General features: G+C 39.6%; 1 protein-coding gene across 2 annotated transcripts in view; it reads right to left on the bottom strand.

The window, feature by feature from the left end:
- copg2 (COPI coat complex subunit gamma 2) overlaps positions 1-16,808 on the bottom strand; it is a 61,744-nt gene that overhangs the window by 8,162 nt on the left and 36,774 nt on the right. For both annotated transcript variants that reach the window (XM_048553938.2, XM_048553937.1), the window contains exons 13-19: positions 14,678-14,773; positions 13,679-13,922; positions 9,359-9,434; positions 8,062-8,165; positions 6,921-7,046; positions 6,449-6,514; positions 3,567-3,706 (exon numbers count right to left, since the gene is read on the bottom strand). In XM_048553938.2, coding sequence (XP_048409895.1) covers positions 3,567-3,706; positions 6,449-6,514; positions 6,921-7,046; positions 8,062-8,165; positions 9,359-9,434; positions 13,679-13,922; positions 14,678-14,773 — 852 coding nt within the window. The remainder of the gene's footprint in view (positions 1-3,566; positions 3,707-6,448; positions 6,515-6,920; positions 7,047-8,061; positions 8,166-9,358; positions 9,435-13,678; positions 13,923-14,677; positions 14,774-16,808) is intronic.

Genomic DNA, 16,808 nt, shown 5'->3' with positions numbered 1-16,808 from the left:
TTGTTCCAGTGACATCAATATAGAAATTTTTAATTTCAAAAATATATTTTAATCATAAAAATCTTTGTGTATCCAGACACTAAAGCAGTTTAAATCTATACAGTCTTTACATATGTAGAACAAACAAACTAAAGCCTTTTCTTACTTATACAAAACTATACTTACATGCGTTTGAGGCACCAGGAGTGTTCAGTAACTGAACAGACCCTCATTGTACCTTGGCAGAAAAGCCTTAGACAATGGTCTTTCCCCATTGTGCTTTGGCAGCTGTTCCAATCTTTAGTGTGTTCCTCAGCATATGGTCCTTGACCTTGCAATGTGTCAAACTGCAACATGTGTCAAGGTCAACTGCTTGCTCTGGAAGACCAACATGTTTTGGGTAGACCACAGAGTTGATCATCCTTCAGGTGCAGTTATGTTTGTCTTGGTATGCATTCCAGGGAACAGTCCGTAGAGCACAGAGTCCTGCATCACGAGCTCCTTGGGATGAACCTCAACAAAAACCACTGCAACTCTCTCCAGAGGTACATTCCAGCAGGAGACGTGTGACAGTCTCAACCACCACCCCCTCCCGAAGTTGCTTGAAAGCAGCGTGTATCGGTGCACGGTGTCCGGGTGTACATGAAGAATCTGACAGTTGATTCCCCTCTCACCACCAGCCAAGCAATGTCTTGGTGCTTGTTGGAAAGTTCTGGTGATGAGGCATTCTGCCAAATGACTGACAGCGCTTAGAGAAAAACCTGAAAGGATCCTTTTCCGTAGAGACTGAAGGACGCTACACACTGACTATTTTCTAATGGACTTATGGTCAAGTGTTTTTCTGAACAAATTTCTCCACATCAGAATAGACAGGAGACCAAAGTTACTTCAACAAAACTCCACACTTTGGATTAGCCGATGAGACTATGCAGAGCCACTGATTTTGCAAATACGTTTTACTGTCTGGGTATCTCTTGGATTTCTTTTTACCTTTTAAACGTTAATTATGAAAGTTAACTTTATGAGAGTGAGCCTGAAAGCATTTTTTAAACTAAAGATAAAAAATTTTCTGCTCTTCATAATTCTAGCCATAAATAACAAGTTTCCTGTTTTTAATCCAATATGTAAATGAGCTTTCTTTAAGTTTCACAGTCTACACCCTTTCATAGAACATAGAACAATACAGTGCAGAACAGGCCCTTCGGCCCTTGATGTTGCGACCTGTGAACTAATCTAAGCCCATCCCCCTACACTATCCCATCATCATCCATATGCTTATCCAAGGACTGTTTAAATGCCCCTAATGTGGCTGAGTTAACTACATTGGCAGGCAGGTGAATCTCCTCTGCACCTTTTCCAATGCTTCCACATCCTTCCTGTAATGGGGCGATGAGAACTGCATGCAATATTCCACGTGAGGCCGCACTAGCATTTTGTACAGTTGCAGCATGACATCACAGCTCCGGAACTCAATCCCTCTACCAATAAAACCTAATACACCGTAAGCTGTCTTAACCTTATCAACCTGGGTGACAACTTTCAGGGATCTATGTACATGGACACCAAGATCCCTCTGCACATGCACACTACCAAGAATCTTTCCATTGATCCAGTATTCTGCCTTCCTATTATTCTTCCCAAAGTGAATCACCTCACATTTATCTGCATTGAACTCCATTTGCCATCTTTCTGCCCAATTCTGCTGTTTATCCAAGTCTCCCTGCAATCTGAAACATTCTTCCACCTTGTCCACCACTCCATCGACTTTAGTGTCAGCTGCAAACTTACTAACCCATCCACCTATGCCAGCGTCCAAGCCATTTATAAAAGTGACAAATAGCAGTGGTCCCAAAACAGATCCTTGTGGCACATCACTAGTAACCGGACTCCAGGCTGAATATTTTCCTTCAACCACCACTCGTTGCCTTCTTACAGAAAGCCAGTTTCTAATCCAAACTGCTAAATCTCCCTCAATCCCATGCCTCCACATTTTCTCCAATAGCCTACCATGTGGAACCTTATCAAAGGCTTTGCTGAAGTCCATGTACACCACATCAACTGCCCTACCCTGATCCACATGCTTGGTCACCTTCTCAAAAAACTCACTGAGGTTTGTGAGACACGACCTGCCCTTGACGAATCCATGTTGACTATCTCCAATCAAATTATTGCTTGCTAGATGATTATAAATCCTATCTCTTAGAATCATTTCCAAAACTTTTCCTACAACAGATGTAAAGCTCACTGGTCTATAACTACCTGGGTCATCTCTACTGCCCTTCTTGACCAAGGGAACAACATTTGCAATCCTCTAGTACTAAACCTGCAGACAATGACGACTCAAAGATCAAGGCCAAAGGCTCCACCACCTCCTCCCTAGCTTCCCAGAGAATCCTCGGAAAAATCCTATCCGCCCCATTTGTAATTAACTTGTAAATTAAGTTACTTGATTAATTTGTAAACTCCAAGTATTATAATGGTAGTAATAAAATTGATATACTTCAACCATGTTGAAATTTAAGGGACGTTATAGTAAGACAGTTTTATACTTTAAATTCCTTTAAGATGAATCCAAATGTATGTTAGTAAAAAGTCAAAACCTTTATTTCAGAATTTGTCATCCTCCAAGGTTGTAAAAAAGCTGAATATGAAGACTATGAGCCTTGAGAAATTTACGCTTGAGAAGGTGGCTCAGTGGTTAGCACTGCAGCCTCACAGCGCCATGGACCCGGGTTCGATTCCTGCCTCAGGCGACTGTCTGTGTGGAGTTTGCACATTCTCCCCACGTCTGTGTGGGTTTCCTCCAGGTGCTCCGGTTTCCTCCCACAGTCCAAAGATGTGCAGATTAGGTGGATTGGCCATGCTAAATTGACTGTAGTGTTCAGGGGTGTGGTGTGCGGGTTGTAGGGGGATGGGTCTGGGTGGAATGCTTCAAGGGGCGGTGTGGACTTGTTGGGTTGAAGGGCCTGTTTCCACACTGTAGCTAATCTAAAAGTGATTTTTCTTCCTTCCATATCATGCACGATCCTCAAATTCTAAGTGGGCAAATCAAGGGCTTTTACAGTAACTAGTTGGAACATGACATTTTACTTTTCCACCAAGCTGTGTCCTGTTCCAACTTGAGCCTCTCTGACTTCTGGTGGAAGTGCAACCTCCATGTTGGAAAATAAAAACATGAGCCAATGCTTCATCACTCCACAACAACAGTGATAATGTGCTGATCCTACATTTGTAATGTTTCATTGAATTTATATGGTGTATTTACAAATTAGAAATGTCCAAATGCACTTCAAATGATACAACATTTATTAGTACAGTTTCACTGCACTTCAAATAATACTCCATTTGTTTTTTCTTAATACACTTTCACTGAATACAATGTCACATGTGCCAAATCTAATTTTCACATAATGCCATTTTTAACTTTATTCCTACAGGAAGGCATACTAGTATGCAGACGTCCAACATGTATTACGTCACCTTTTACAAAGGTCTTACATACTATAATTTCTGGTCATCTATCACAAAATATTAACAGTTGTGGTTTAGTTTCAATGAGGAATTCAAAAGCTGAAGACAGTAATTACCTGAAATACCATATATTTTTTAAATGTGTGTTTGATGCAACGAACCACATACTCAGTCTCTGTTTCTGTGAGCTGTACAGGTGCCGATGACTTGAAAAGTGGGCCTAGATGCTGGAATTCTGGAATGGCTGCTAATTGTTCTGTATGCATATATTTCCAGCAAAAGAGAAACAAGTGTAATGAAAGAACAAATAGTATATTCAATGCTGACACAACAATATAATTACTGTTGAACAAGGAACACGAGTGGGCAACTCCGGCTTTGGAGTCTGCTCTGCCATTCAATACTGGATGATCTGATTTTAAATGCAAGTCTATGTTCCTGCATTACCCTAATAATCTTTTAATTCCCTGGTAATCAAGAATGTGCCTAACTCTGCCTTAAAAATATTTAAAGATTCTGCATCCACTGCCTTTCAAGGAAGGGAATTCCAAAGACTCTCAATCCTAAGAGAAAAAAATGTTTCCTCATCTCTGTCTTAAAAAGGTGAACGCTTAATTTTAAACTATCACCTTTTGGCATTCTCCTGGTCAAGTCCCCTCAGGATCTTACGTTTCAATTAAGTCACGTCTGACTTCTAAACTCTGGAGGATGCAGGTGTAGCCTGCCCACCCTTGCCTCATAAGGCAATATGTTCTTTCAAGGTATTAGTCTAGTAAACTTTCTCTGTAAGGCTTCCAATGCATTAACGCTCTTCCTTAAGTACAGTGACTAGTATCATACACAGACGCAGTCTCACCAATGCCTTGTATAACTGAAGCAGAAGCTCCTTACTCTTGCAGTAAATTCCCATCAAAACAGGACCAAATATCCTATGAGCTTTACAGAATGCCAGCTGGTACCTACATACTAATTCTGTGATTCATGAATTAGGACACGCAGATCGCTCTGCACCTCAGAGTTGTACATCCTCTTAGTAGCATGCTCGTTCTTTATTCTTTCTGCCAGAATGGACAAATTTCACTCTTGCCCACATTGTACTCTATTTTCCAGATTTTTGCCCATTCACCTAAGGTATGTATAACCTTTGCTGGCTCATTTTGTCCTCTTTACAACTCACTTTCCTACCTATCTTTTGTGTTCATTGAACTTAGCTACCATAGCTTTGGTCCCTTCATCCAAATGAATGTATATAAATTGTGAACAGTTGATGCCCCAATACTGACCCTTGTGACATCCTGCCAGCTTGAAAAAGACCCATGATTCCAACTATCTGCTTCCTGTTAACCAGCCAATCTTCTATCTGTGCCAATGTGTTACCGCCCCCAAACTACGAGTATTTATTTTCCGCAATAACCCTTGATATGGTACCTGAGATTTCCAGAAAGCATTTGATAAGTACGATATATCCACTGGTTCTCATTTATCTGCAGCAAAAATTACTTCTTAAAGAACTCCAATAAATTAGTTAAACATGATTTTTCTTTGACAAATTCACATTGGCTCTGCCTGATTACCCCTGAATTTATCCAATCCCCCGTTACAAAGACTTTAATACTATCTTCTAACATTTTCCCCAAGGTAACTAGCCTGCTCTCACCCACTCTTCCTTTTTTGAATAAAGGTCTTTGCTTAGCTATTTTTCAATCTAAACAAACCTTCCCTAAATATATTGAGGTTTGAAAAATTAAAATCAATGCGTCAAATATCTCACCAGCTACTTCCTTTAAGACCATTGGTTAAAACATATCAGGACCTGGGGACTGGTCAACTTGTAGTTCCAACAATGTAGTCAAGTACAACTTGCCTCAATTGTAATTTTCTTGTGTTCATCCCTTTTCATTAACTGATTTTTGGCTATTTCACGGACGCTACTTGTATCCTCTCTACTGAAGATTGATATAAAATATCTGTTCAATTTGGCTGCCATGTCTTCATCCAGTTCCTGAGACCAATTTTGTTAATACTTTGTACATACTTTGTTAACTCTTTTTAAAGAGCCGATGAAACCTTTCCTAACTTTTAATTTTTTTGGCTAATTTTCTCTTATATTTTCGTCCTTATTAATCTTTTAGGACTTCTTTGCTGTTTTAATATCCAATCTTCTGACCTGCGACTTACTTTACACAATTATATGACCTTTGTTCCAGTTTGATACTATTTTTGACTTTAATTACAGATGCAGGTCTGTCATTTAGAATTTTTCTTTTTTGTTGGAATGTATCACCACCTATCACCAATTACAAATTATTTACAGCCCATTAAACTCATCAGATCCACATCATCATGAGCCTCTTCCCATCCCCCAACTTTATAAAACCCGAGCAAAACATCTGTTCTTTTCTAGGTTTCCCTTAAATGCATTTCAATTCAACTACTCTCTGTAGTTTTAAGTTTCATATTTAAACCACTCTCTGGGAAACTAAATTTCTCCCCAATTCCCTCTTGAATTATTTGTGACAATCTTGCAACTATGTCTCTTGGCTCTATCTTGCCTGCAAGTGGAAATGCCTTCTCTGCACCTAGTATATCAAAGTCTCCTGTAATCTTCCAGAGCTCCATTAGGTCATCTGTCTTTTCTAAGAGAAGTGTCCTATTCTTGTTTAATCTTTTCTATTAGGTACAACCTTTCAGTTCTAGAAAGATTCTGGTAAATACCTCTAATTTCTTCTATATTGCTTCTATTAACACTACCTCCACTGTCAACATCAGTGAAAGGATTTCTAACAAATAAAAGATGTAACAACAGAGGCAGAATGGGAATTCACAACCATAGATCCCCAGAGAGCAGCACTTTTATGGTGGAGAATTATCAGTTGGAAGTAAGAGACTTTGCAAGAATAGATTCACATGTTAAGAATAGAGTGTGTCTAAATAAATGATTAAAAAAAGCATAAAGTTATAGAACCCTGTGTAGTCAAAAATTAAACTTTTATTTTACCTTGAAATATATCTTGACATAATGGTGCAATCTTCTCTAGTTGTTTACTGGTAACAGCTGTTATTTCTGCAGGGATAACATAGGCAAAGACAGAATACTATTTTCAGAAATTCAGAAGCAATCCAAGAAAACAAGATTGCATGAGGAGTATGATCAGGGTATCCCATTATTTCGTATTAACTTGCCAACCATGCTGGCCATTTTTAAGTTTAAAAATGAGTCTACCTCGGACATATTATGTAATCATCACATTTAAAATAAATCACTTGACATTACATTCTGCAGATAATATTCCAAACAACACCACAGTGTTCACAATAACCAACTGATAGATTAAATAAGCACCTAACATGACTCACTTGAATTGTCCAGCTTAATGACTTGTTGGGTGGAAAAGATTCTTTATGATTTGCCCATAAATACAATATATAATTTAACCACAGCAATGGACATTGGATCACATACAACATACCAGTTCTGGGCTCAACATGAACAGCAGTGGCCAGGGGAACAGACTTCATGTCAAATGGTTTATCTGAAGGCTCCAGAGTGTACTGATGTAAAGCTCGTTCTAAGCCTGGAATAGAGACTGACAAACCTGTGATAAAAAGCAAAAATGTAATGACTTTCATTGAACAATTATACAAACTACTGTTTACCCCATCTTTAGTAGACTTCAGATCCACAGCAAATATGGTTGACTCTTAACTGCTCTCTGGGCAATTAGGGATGGGCAATAAATGCTGCCTAGCCACCGACACCCAGGTCACATGAATGAATAAAAGAAATGTATAACTAGTCAACAAAATTGCTTAAACAAAAAAAGCGAAAAGAACTGCGGACGTTGGAAATCAGAAACAAAAACAGAAACTGCTGAAGAATGGTCACTGGACCCAAAACATCAACTCTGATTTCTCTCCACAGATGCTGCCAGACCTGCTGAGTTTTCCCAGCAATTTCACAGAATTGCTTAAAGGTTATTTTTAAATATTTCCTTCATGGCGTGTATACATTGGTCAGTTATCAAAGACTCCGGGTCACTGCTGGGAGATTTGGCAATCCCAGAGATCAGGAAAATGCAAGTTTATATCTGAGTCATATATTCTGCTTTTATATTAATATTTTCACCACAAGTGTCATCCAACTCAGTTGGTTATCCCCAGGGTCCTAGCATCCTTTGATCAATTTTGTGAAGACATATTATCTGATCAATATCACATTGCTGTTTGTGGGAGTTTGCTGTGAGCAAGTTGACTTGCCACATATCCTACATTACAACAGCAATGACAAAAATGAAAGTTTTGAAAATTAAAAATGAAAGAAATGAAAAGTATTTCATTGGCTGTGAAGCACTTTTGCAACCATGGTGGTGAATATGCAAATCTTTTTATTATGACTTCCTTTAATTAAACCAGAAACTAAAAATTATCATACTAATTATACCCTCGCATTTGTGGACTGGCAGAATAAAGGCCTGGAATTATGAAGTATTGCAGTGGCTGATAATGAATGGTCAAAAGTTGGCCAATTCTGAAGGAGGATAAAATGATCCATCACATGCCCTATTCAAACATCCAGAGTTAAGGTAGTATACATACTTTCAGAAAACTTACCATTAAAAATAAAGCTTGTATTGAGAACTTTCTGCCGTTGCTGTAATACATTCACATAGAAAGTTGCACGATCACGAACTTCATCGTCACAGTCCATCATACACCTGTGTGGTGGAAGGTTTCAGGTTCACATTAAATTCATGCCAGTCAATGGCCCAAAAAGATGGGAAATTTAGCAAGGAACTTAAAATAATTGAGCTTAACTGGATGCAAACCTGATCATGAATATGAATGGCCAGTGCCAACCAGCTACGTCACCCTAAGTTATTTCTGAAAATATTTTATCTCACACAACTGGACAATACCACAGCAAAAACTACTGCAGTTCTGAATTTTCCAAGCAATAAAACTATCATAATATGCAAAAACATTTCATCACTCCCAAACTACTTCAACCTTTTTCCCTTCTAAAGAAGAGGGAATCTACATGTGGAATTATACAGAAAACATTTGGAAAGTTAAATTCTAGTTTCTGATCTCTTCCCAAAGAAATGGGGTCTTAGTGTGTATTTCTGTTAGTACTTTTATTTGAAGTTGGTTGGTTCGCCGAGCTGGTTTCTTGTTTTGCGATGCTTTGGTACCGAGCTGGGTAACATCTTCACTGTAGCCTCTGATGAAGCATCGGTGTGTTTTCCCACCTAGTTTTTAAACGCTGGAGTCGACTGAACTGGACTGCCTCACTTACGGTTTTCCTTTGTAGTGCAATGTATATCAGAATCTGCAGCAACCCTAACCCTAACCCATATACACTCCACTACGCAGGAAAACTGGAAGTGAGGCAATCCAGCTCAACAGACTCCAGAGTTTAAAAACTAGGCGGGAAAGCACACCGACGCTTCATTGGAGGCTGCAGTGAGGATGTTACCCAGCAGGGTAATGAAACGTCTGAGAAACAAGAAACCAGCTCGGCGAACCAACCAACCTTAACACCACAAACCGAGCTACAAATCTACGCCAAAACCTTAGTATTTTTATTTAATTAAGCCGCTTATTTCCTCTGGGTTTGTTGACAAAAATATGCTTTGCTTCTTGAGGCAGTTCAATGATTAATTAAAAGAAAACCTTTCCCCTGATTCTCCAGAATGAGTAAGGAGACAGAGTTAATGTTGCATGTGGTCTGTGAACTCTCATCAAAACCACCAGTTCTTGTGAAACGTCAAACCTGATAAGTCCACTCTGTTTCTTTCTCTGCCGATGCTGCTAGAATTTTCTGTTTTAATTTCACTTCTAAACTCTGTTAAATAACTACCCTTTTAAAATGGGAAATTCACTACCAGGAGGATAATAGGACTCTAACCTCTGTAAAAGAACCAAGACACTTGGAAGCAGCTCTTCATTTTGGGCTCCAAACTTAGCTAATGCACTGACAGCAGCTGCAGGCAGAAAGTGAAATGGCAAACTGGTTAAAAGATCACACACAACGACAAAGAAACCATCCCTTTTATACTGAAATATACTAAGGATAATTTGATATAGCTCTTGTAAAGGGCAGAGATAGTAGGAACTGCAGATGCTGGAGAATCTGAGATAACAAGGTGTAGAGCTGGATGAACACAGCAGGCCAAGCAGCAGAGGAGCAGACTATGCTACTGCTTGGCCTGCTGTGTTCATCCAGCTCCACACCTTGCTATCTCTTGTAAAGGGCAATTAAGTTGTATCATCATTACGATTTCCTACATTATAATAGTGACCAAATTCCCTGGTTATGCGACTATGCAGTCACTTGGAAGTTCCAAGCGTGCCAAACAGCATGCCAGCACATTGGCTTCTGGAAACCAGTGTCATGTACGGAACTCATAGATCCATACTGCAGGAAAAATAATTTTGGGGAACATTGACATTGACAGTGACTACATTTCAAAGTGGTTAATTGACAGTAAAACACTTTGGAATGTTCAGGTGTCATGAAAAACATTATTCAGCAAGTCCATTTTAAGTTGCCTCCTTTTAAACTGTTTCACTTTAATGCCAGTCATTTAGTGGGCCCTTATTCTTGCTTAACATTACAAATTGTGTTTTAAAGTCATTTCACACTGGATTTAATATAGGGCCATGTGACATGACCAGCATCATTTTGAAAACGACCTCCTGCTGCCTGACCCTTCCTCTCACTGCTGATTCTCTGGCTTGGGGCCTCTCCGGCGTCTGACCCACTCTGTCACCACTGAGCCTTCGGAATGTAGATTCTCCCACTCCTTGACACTTAGTCTCGCTGCTGACTCTCCAGTTCACAACTTACCTCCTACAATTTGAAGTTGTGCCTCTGGCCTCTTGCTGCACATTTCCAGAACCTTCGTTCACAATGAGCGTTTGGGAGAGTCAAGTAGCAAAGGAGAGAATCAGCGAGCAGGTGGATTGGTAAGAAGCACCAATGAGATGAAGTGTCTAGGAGTGGGAAAGGTCCCCATGCCAGAGGGCTGACAATGAGAGGCTGGCCAGGCAGTGACGAAGTTCAAAAGTTATATGGTCAAAGTGAGAGATAGTAGGAACTGCCAATGCTGGAGTCTGAGATAACAAGGTGTGGAGCTGGATGAACACAGGAAGAAAGGGTCCAGACCCAAACGTCAGCTTTCCTGCTCCTCTGATGCTGCCTGGCCTGCTGCGTTCATCCAGCTCCACACCTTACTATAGTCAAACTGAGCAAGGTCAAGGAGTGGAATGAGTGGCAAGTGGGAGAGGCCTTGAGTAGGACTGGTGGGATTCAGGAGATAGGAAGAAGATTAGTATATTTATTCTTTATAAAAGATTCATTTTATTTTAAAAGCTATTTAATTTACTAGTACAGCAAACTTCATTTTAACCTACACTCTATTAAGCAGCACGCTTGATAAACCAGCAAAAATTATATACGTAAAATACTAAAGTTCACTGTAATATTCTGTCCAATTATTAGTCTTTTATTTATTTACCTCAACATAAATATACTTCTTGTTCAATTGAATAACCACATGAAATATCAACAGGTGATTCAATTTCAAGCTAATTTCTCCTGAAATACTGTGACGTATTTTATAAACGGTGAGAAAATTCATAAAGCCAAAGTACAAAGGGATCTGAGAGTGCTAGTCCAGGATTCTCTGAAGGTTAACTTGCAGGTTGAGTCCATGATTAAGAAAGCAAATATAATGTTGTCACTTATCTGAAGAGGGTTGGAATATAAAAGCAGCGATGTGCTTTTGAGACTTTATAAAGCACTAGTTAGGCCCCATTTAGAATACTGTGTCCAATTTTGGGCCCCACACCTCAGGAAGGACATACTGGCACTGGAGCATGTCCAGCGGAGATTCACACGGATGATCCCTAGAATGGTAGGCCTAACATATGATGAACGGCTGAGGATCCTGGGATCGTATTCATTAGAGTTTAGAAGGTTGAGGGGAGATCTAATAGAAACATACAAGACAATGCATGGCTTAGAAAGGCTGGATGCTGGGAGGTTGTTTCCGTTAGGCAGGGAGACCAGGACCCGTGGGTACAACCTTAAAACTAGAGGGGGTAAATTTAGAACAGAAATGAGGAGACATTTCTTCAGCCAGAGAGTGGTGGGCCTGTGGAATTCATTGTCACGGAGCGCAGTGGAGGCCGGGATGTTAAATGTCTTCAAGGCAGAGATTGATAATTTCTTGATTTCGCAAGGAATTAAAGGCTATGGGGAGAGTGCGGGTAAGTGGAGTTGAAATGCCCATCAGCCATGATTAAATGGCAGAGTGGACTCAATGGGCCGAATGGCCTTACTTCCACTCCTATGTCTTATGGTCTTATGGACCTACCATAATGTCGGTTGAGGGTATGAGTGAGAAGGCTCCCTGCCAGTAAGTTTTACATAAGGCAAAGTTGCATTATTTTTAAGTGATTTATGCTGTAAATAAAGAATAACAGTGACATGTACACCCTCACATTATGTTTCTATTACTTAGCCTATGTTTTTACATTGATTATGTGGACCTCTTAAATATTCGGATTATTTGATCAGTCAGTACATTCCTGATCCCATTGGTGCCTGTTAACAAAATGTTTACCGGTTAAGAAATTAGTGATGTGAAGATTTCAAATTACCAGGATATAATGTTTTAAAGATTTTTTATCTGATGAGAAAGAAACTTCAGAATTTAAACTACTGACATTTAGATTGGTTTTAAGTGGGAAAATTTTTCAGGACTTAAGCACTTAAATTTTTCAGGAATGCAACTAAACTTTAAGTGAGGACTTATTTCAATGTAAATAATTTTTTATAAACACATCCACTAAGTAGGGATGTGTGATCTAAATAGTAGATTTTAATCAAATTATGTTATGCTGCAAATTTAACATGTTTAGTTTCTTCTACATATTCTTTTGAGTGTAATACATGCCAATTTGTTGAAAATTTGGGGGGGGGGGGGGGGGGGGGGGAAGGGTTCCTCTTCATCATTAGGAGGATAATTTTTGCCCAGCGCATGGTAATGATCCTGAAAACACCTTTTCCCCATTGTCAGGAATCACTTACTGACGAGTACAGTTGTGTACCAAGGAAATTCTGTGTCACTGGACAACTTACAGTATGGTGGAAACAGTTCAATTATGGCTTTCAAAAAAAAATTCAATTATTATTTGAAGACAAAGTTTTGGAAGATCACAGGGAAAACGCAGGGGAATGAGACTAGTCAACACTGATTGATTGATTGATTGATTTACTGTCACGCGTACCTGAGTACAGTGAAAAGCTTTGTTTACGAGCAGTACAGGCAGATCATAGTAAGCAAGGATATACAGATCAAAAGGTTTTAAAAAATTTAGACACAGGCATACAGGTTACTTGGACATTATAGGCCAGTCTCCTTCCATGTTGTAACCAGTCAATGATTCAAACACACCATTCCTGAATTACCAAGGACACCTGTATCCTGAATTATGTTCAGAATATACAGAGAAGTTTCAGACAGCAGAAGGCTTTGTTGGAATCATCCATCTACTCAAGATTGTAAATGAGTTGAGCAGCATTTATCAACTAGTTGAATAGTCAGCATAAAGTGGAGATGGCACAATCGAATGAAAACTTACAGGATACATTTTAAAAAATAAGTGGTCTTCCATTTTAGACCAAGATGAGCAGAAAACAGGGGAGGCAGAATTATTAATATTTTTAAGGCACAGGTAGATAGATTCCCAATTAACAAGGGATATAGAGTTTATCAGGGGTAGGTGGGAATATGGAGTTCAAGCCACATTTACAGCAACCATGTGCTTATGAAACAGCTGACTAGGTTCTTGAAGCCGAATGGCCTACTCTTGTTCCTAATTTATACGTGCCTACATGTATTCATAAAATAGATTAAAGGGTCATAATGTGTTACATCTCTACTCCCTTTTGCATTTTACGTTCTACACTTGGCTACTTGAGCATGGAATGGGCAGATGTAGAGGCTCACTAACTCTTATTTCTCTTGAAGTGTTGTTAATCTTTAGGTTACAAAGTTAGATATGGACGGGGCAACAAGACAAAATATGATCTGCTTATCATTAAAAAAACATAAGAAAAGAAATGTAACAAATGTTCTCATCTCTAATTACACAAATTGAAACAGCACAAAACTGAATGGGCAGCTTGAAATATTGGTTTGCATTCGATCACACATACCAGCTCTCACTGCCTCATTTTCCAATACCACTCTGTTGAATATGAAGCGAATGTATTTGGACGGAACTGGGGTCTTGGGCGCTTCTCTACCCAACAAGTGGAGTATACGAGTGGCCAAAACAGTGTGCTCACAGTCTTCAATAAACTCACACAGATGGGCCAGACCAGTTTCTTTACTCTCTGGATTCTCCTCAATGATGTTGATAATACAATCAACGATGGCACGTTTGTACTCAAACCCACCCTAGGCGAACAAATACACAATGCAATAAATAAAACTTTATTTCATACAACAATAATGTAGAACAATCAATTTTATCTTTTAGCTACGTTAAATTTAATGATTCCCAACCCAATTACAGAATAGGGGAATATGGAGAGAAACAATTTAGGGGCACAGGTTTAAAATAAGGGGTCACCCATTTTAAAACAGAGATGAGGAGAACTTTTTATTCATTTGCAGGATGACAGCATCTATAGCTAGGCCAGCATTTATTGCTCATCCCAGAGGGCATTTAAAAGTCAACCATATTACTGTGGATTTGCAGTCACATTCAAACCTGGGTCTCTGGATTAACAGTCCAATGATAATACCACATTGCCATCACCTCCTCTTGATCTCTCCAAGGGCAATTAGCCTTCAGATCTCCCTTTCCCAGAGTCAGGAGTCACAGGACACCAAGTTATAGTGAGGTGACTTCAACTGACAAACGAGTACTGTTCGAAAGCTTGTGATTTCAAATAAATGTGTTGAACTATAAGCTGGTGTCATAATGACTTCTGACCTTATCCACCCCAGTCCAACACTGGCACCTCCACATCAATTTTCCCAGAGAGCAGTGCAGGCAGGGTCATTGAGTATTTTTAGGGTGGAATTAGATTTACTCTTGATAGAACAAAAGGAATCAAATTAAAGGCTCCTAATTGATATGCAACACCCATTTGCAGAACTACAAATTATGTTCAGTAAAATGTACAATGGCAGGATTTATGGCTCACCTCATCTCTCAGCATGTTAGAGAGGAAATTCATCATCACACTGTGCTTACGAGGATATTTCTGGCAAAGCGCACTGATGGCTTCCACTACAACGACCTACACAGCAATTTTATAAATGCAGTTGAGATGAGTACTCTGTGACAAGCAATCTATTTAGTCTCTTCATTTTACAAAACTTTCTGTATTAATTACTTCGTTCTGGATGTTTATTTAATGTCATTGTAATTGACACTTAATAACAAATGCAAATCATGAATTAGGTCAGCTCTTGCAACAGAAAAGTTTGTTGTTTCTGTCCAGCACCAGACACTCTTGAATATTCATTTTTAAAAATATAGCAGTATAAATGAAACAATTAGACTGCCAAAGCTCTGCAAGAACACATGTAATCCTGCTTCGGTGCCATTATCGGTCCCTGAAGCAAAATTGTTAATATCTCAACCCATTAATTGAAAATGGCTGCTCCAAATTAGTGGAGTTGTTCACCTAATTAAATATTGGATTAACGTTTTTGGCTAAACTTAGACAAATGTGCTGAATATTCATAGCTTAGTATCCCGTAAATACAATTTTAAGGTCAATGTTTTTCTTTTAAACGTTCATTATAAAATGATTCTAAATTCTCTGGGAAGCTATGGAGGAGATGGCGGAGCCTTTAGCCTTGATCTTTGAGTCGTCATTGTCTACAGGTTTAGGACCAGAGAACTGGAGGATTGCAAATGTTGTGCCCTTCGTCAAGAAGGGCAGTACAGATGACCCAGGTGGTTATAGACCAATGAGCTTTACGTCTGTTGTAGGAAAAGTTTTGGAAAGGATTATAAGAGATAGGATTTATAATCATCTAGCAAGCAATAATTTGATTGGAGATAGTCAACATGGATTTGTCAAGGGCAGGTCGTGTCTCATAAACCTCAGCGAGTTTTTTGAGAAGTTGACCAAGCATGTGGATGAGGTTAGGGCAGTTGAATTGGTGTACAAGGACTCCAGCAAAGCCTTTGATAAGGTTCCACATGGTAGGCTATTGGAGAAAATGCGGACGCATGGGATTGAAGGAGATTTAGCAGTTTGGATTAGAAACTGGCTTTCTGTAAGAAGGCAACGAGTGGTCGTTGATGGAAAATATTCAGCCTGGAGTCCGGTTACTAGTGGTGTGCCACAAGGATCTGTTTTGGGACCACTGCTGTTTGTCATTTTTATAAATGACTAGGATGCAGGCATAAGTGGGTGGGTTAGTAAGTTTGCAGATGACACAAGTTGGTGGAGTGGTGGACAGTGTGGAAGAATGTTGCAGGGAGACTTGGATAAACTGCAGAATTGGGCAGAAAGGTGGCAAATGGAGTTCAATGCAGATAAATGTGAGGTGATTCACTTTGGGAAGAAGAATAGGAAGGCAGAATACTGGGTCAATGGAAAGATTCTTGCTCGTGTGGATGTGCAGAGGGACCTTGGTGTCCATGTACATAGATCCCTGAAAGGTGCCACCCAAGTTGATAGTGCTGTTGAGAAGGCATATGGTGTGTTAGGTTTTATTGGTAGAGGGATTGAGTTCCGGAGCCGTGATGTCATGCTGCAACTTTACAAAATGCTAGTGCGGCCTCACTTGGAATACAGTTCTGGTCGCCCCATTACAGGAAGGATGTGGAAGCATTGGAAAAGGTGCAGAGGAGATTTACCAGGATGTTGCCTGGTCTAGAGTGATGGTCTTATGAGGAAAGGCTGAGGGACTTGGGTCTGTTCTCATTGGAGAGAAGAAGGCCAAGAGGGGATTTAATAGTGACATACAAGATGATCAGAGGATTAGACAGGGTGGACAGTAAGAGCCTTTTTCCGAGGATGATGACGTCTGACTGTATGAGGGGGCATAGCTGCAAATTGAGGGGTGACAGATTTAAGACAGATGTCAGAGGCAGGTTCTTTACTCAGAGAGGGAAAGGCGTGTAATGTCCTGCCTGCCAATGTAGTTAAGTCAGCTACATTAGGGGCATTTAAACAGTCCTTGGATAAGCATATGGATGATGATGGGATGGTGTAGGGGGATGGGCTTAGATTAGTTCACAGGTCGGTGCAACATCAAGGGCCTAAGGGCCTACTTTGTGCTGTATTGTTCTATGTTTTATGAAACAAAAACTGA

Source organism: Stegostoma tigrinum, chromosome 25, assembly GCF_030684315.1.
Source record: "Stegostoma tigrinum isolate sSteTig4 chromosome 25, sSteTig4.hap1, whole genome shotgun sequence".
NCBI lineage: Eukaryota > Metazoa > Chordata > Chondrichthyes > Orectolobiformes > Stegostomatidae > Stegostoma > Stegostoma tigrinum.
Note: the sequence above shows the minus strand (reverse complement) of the source record. Positions and strands in the feature narration are given on the sequence as shown.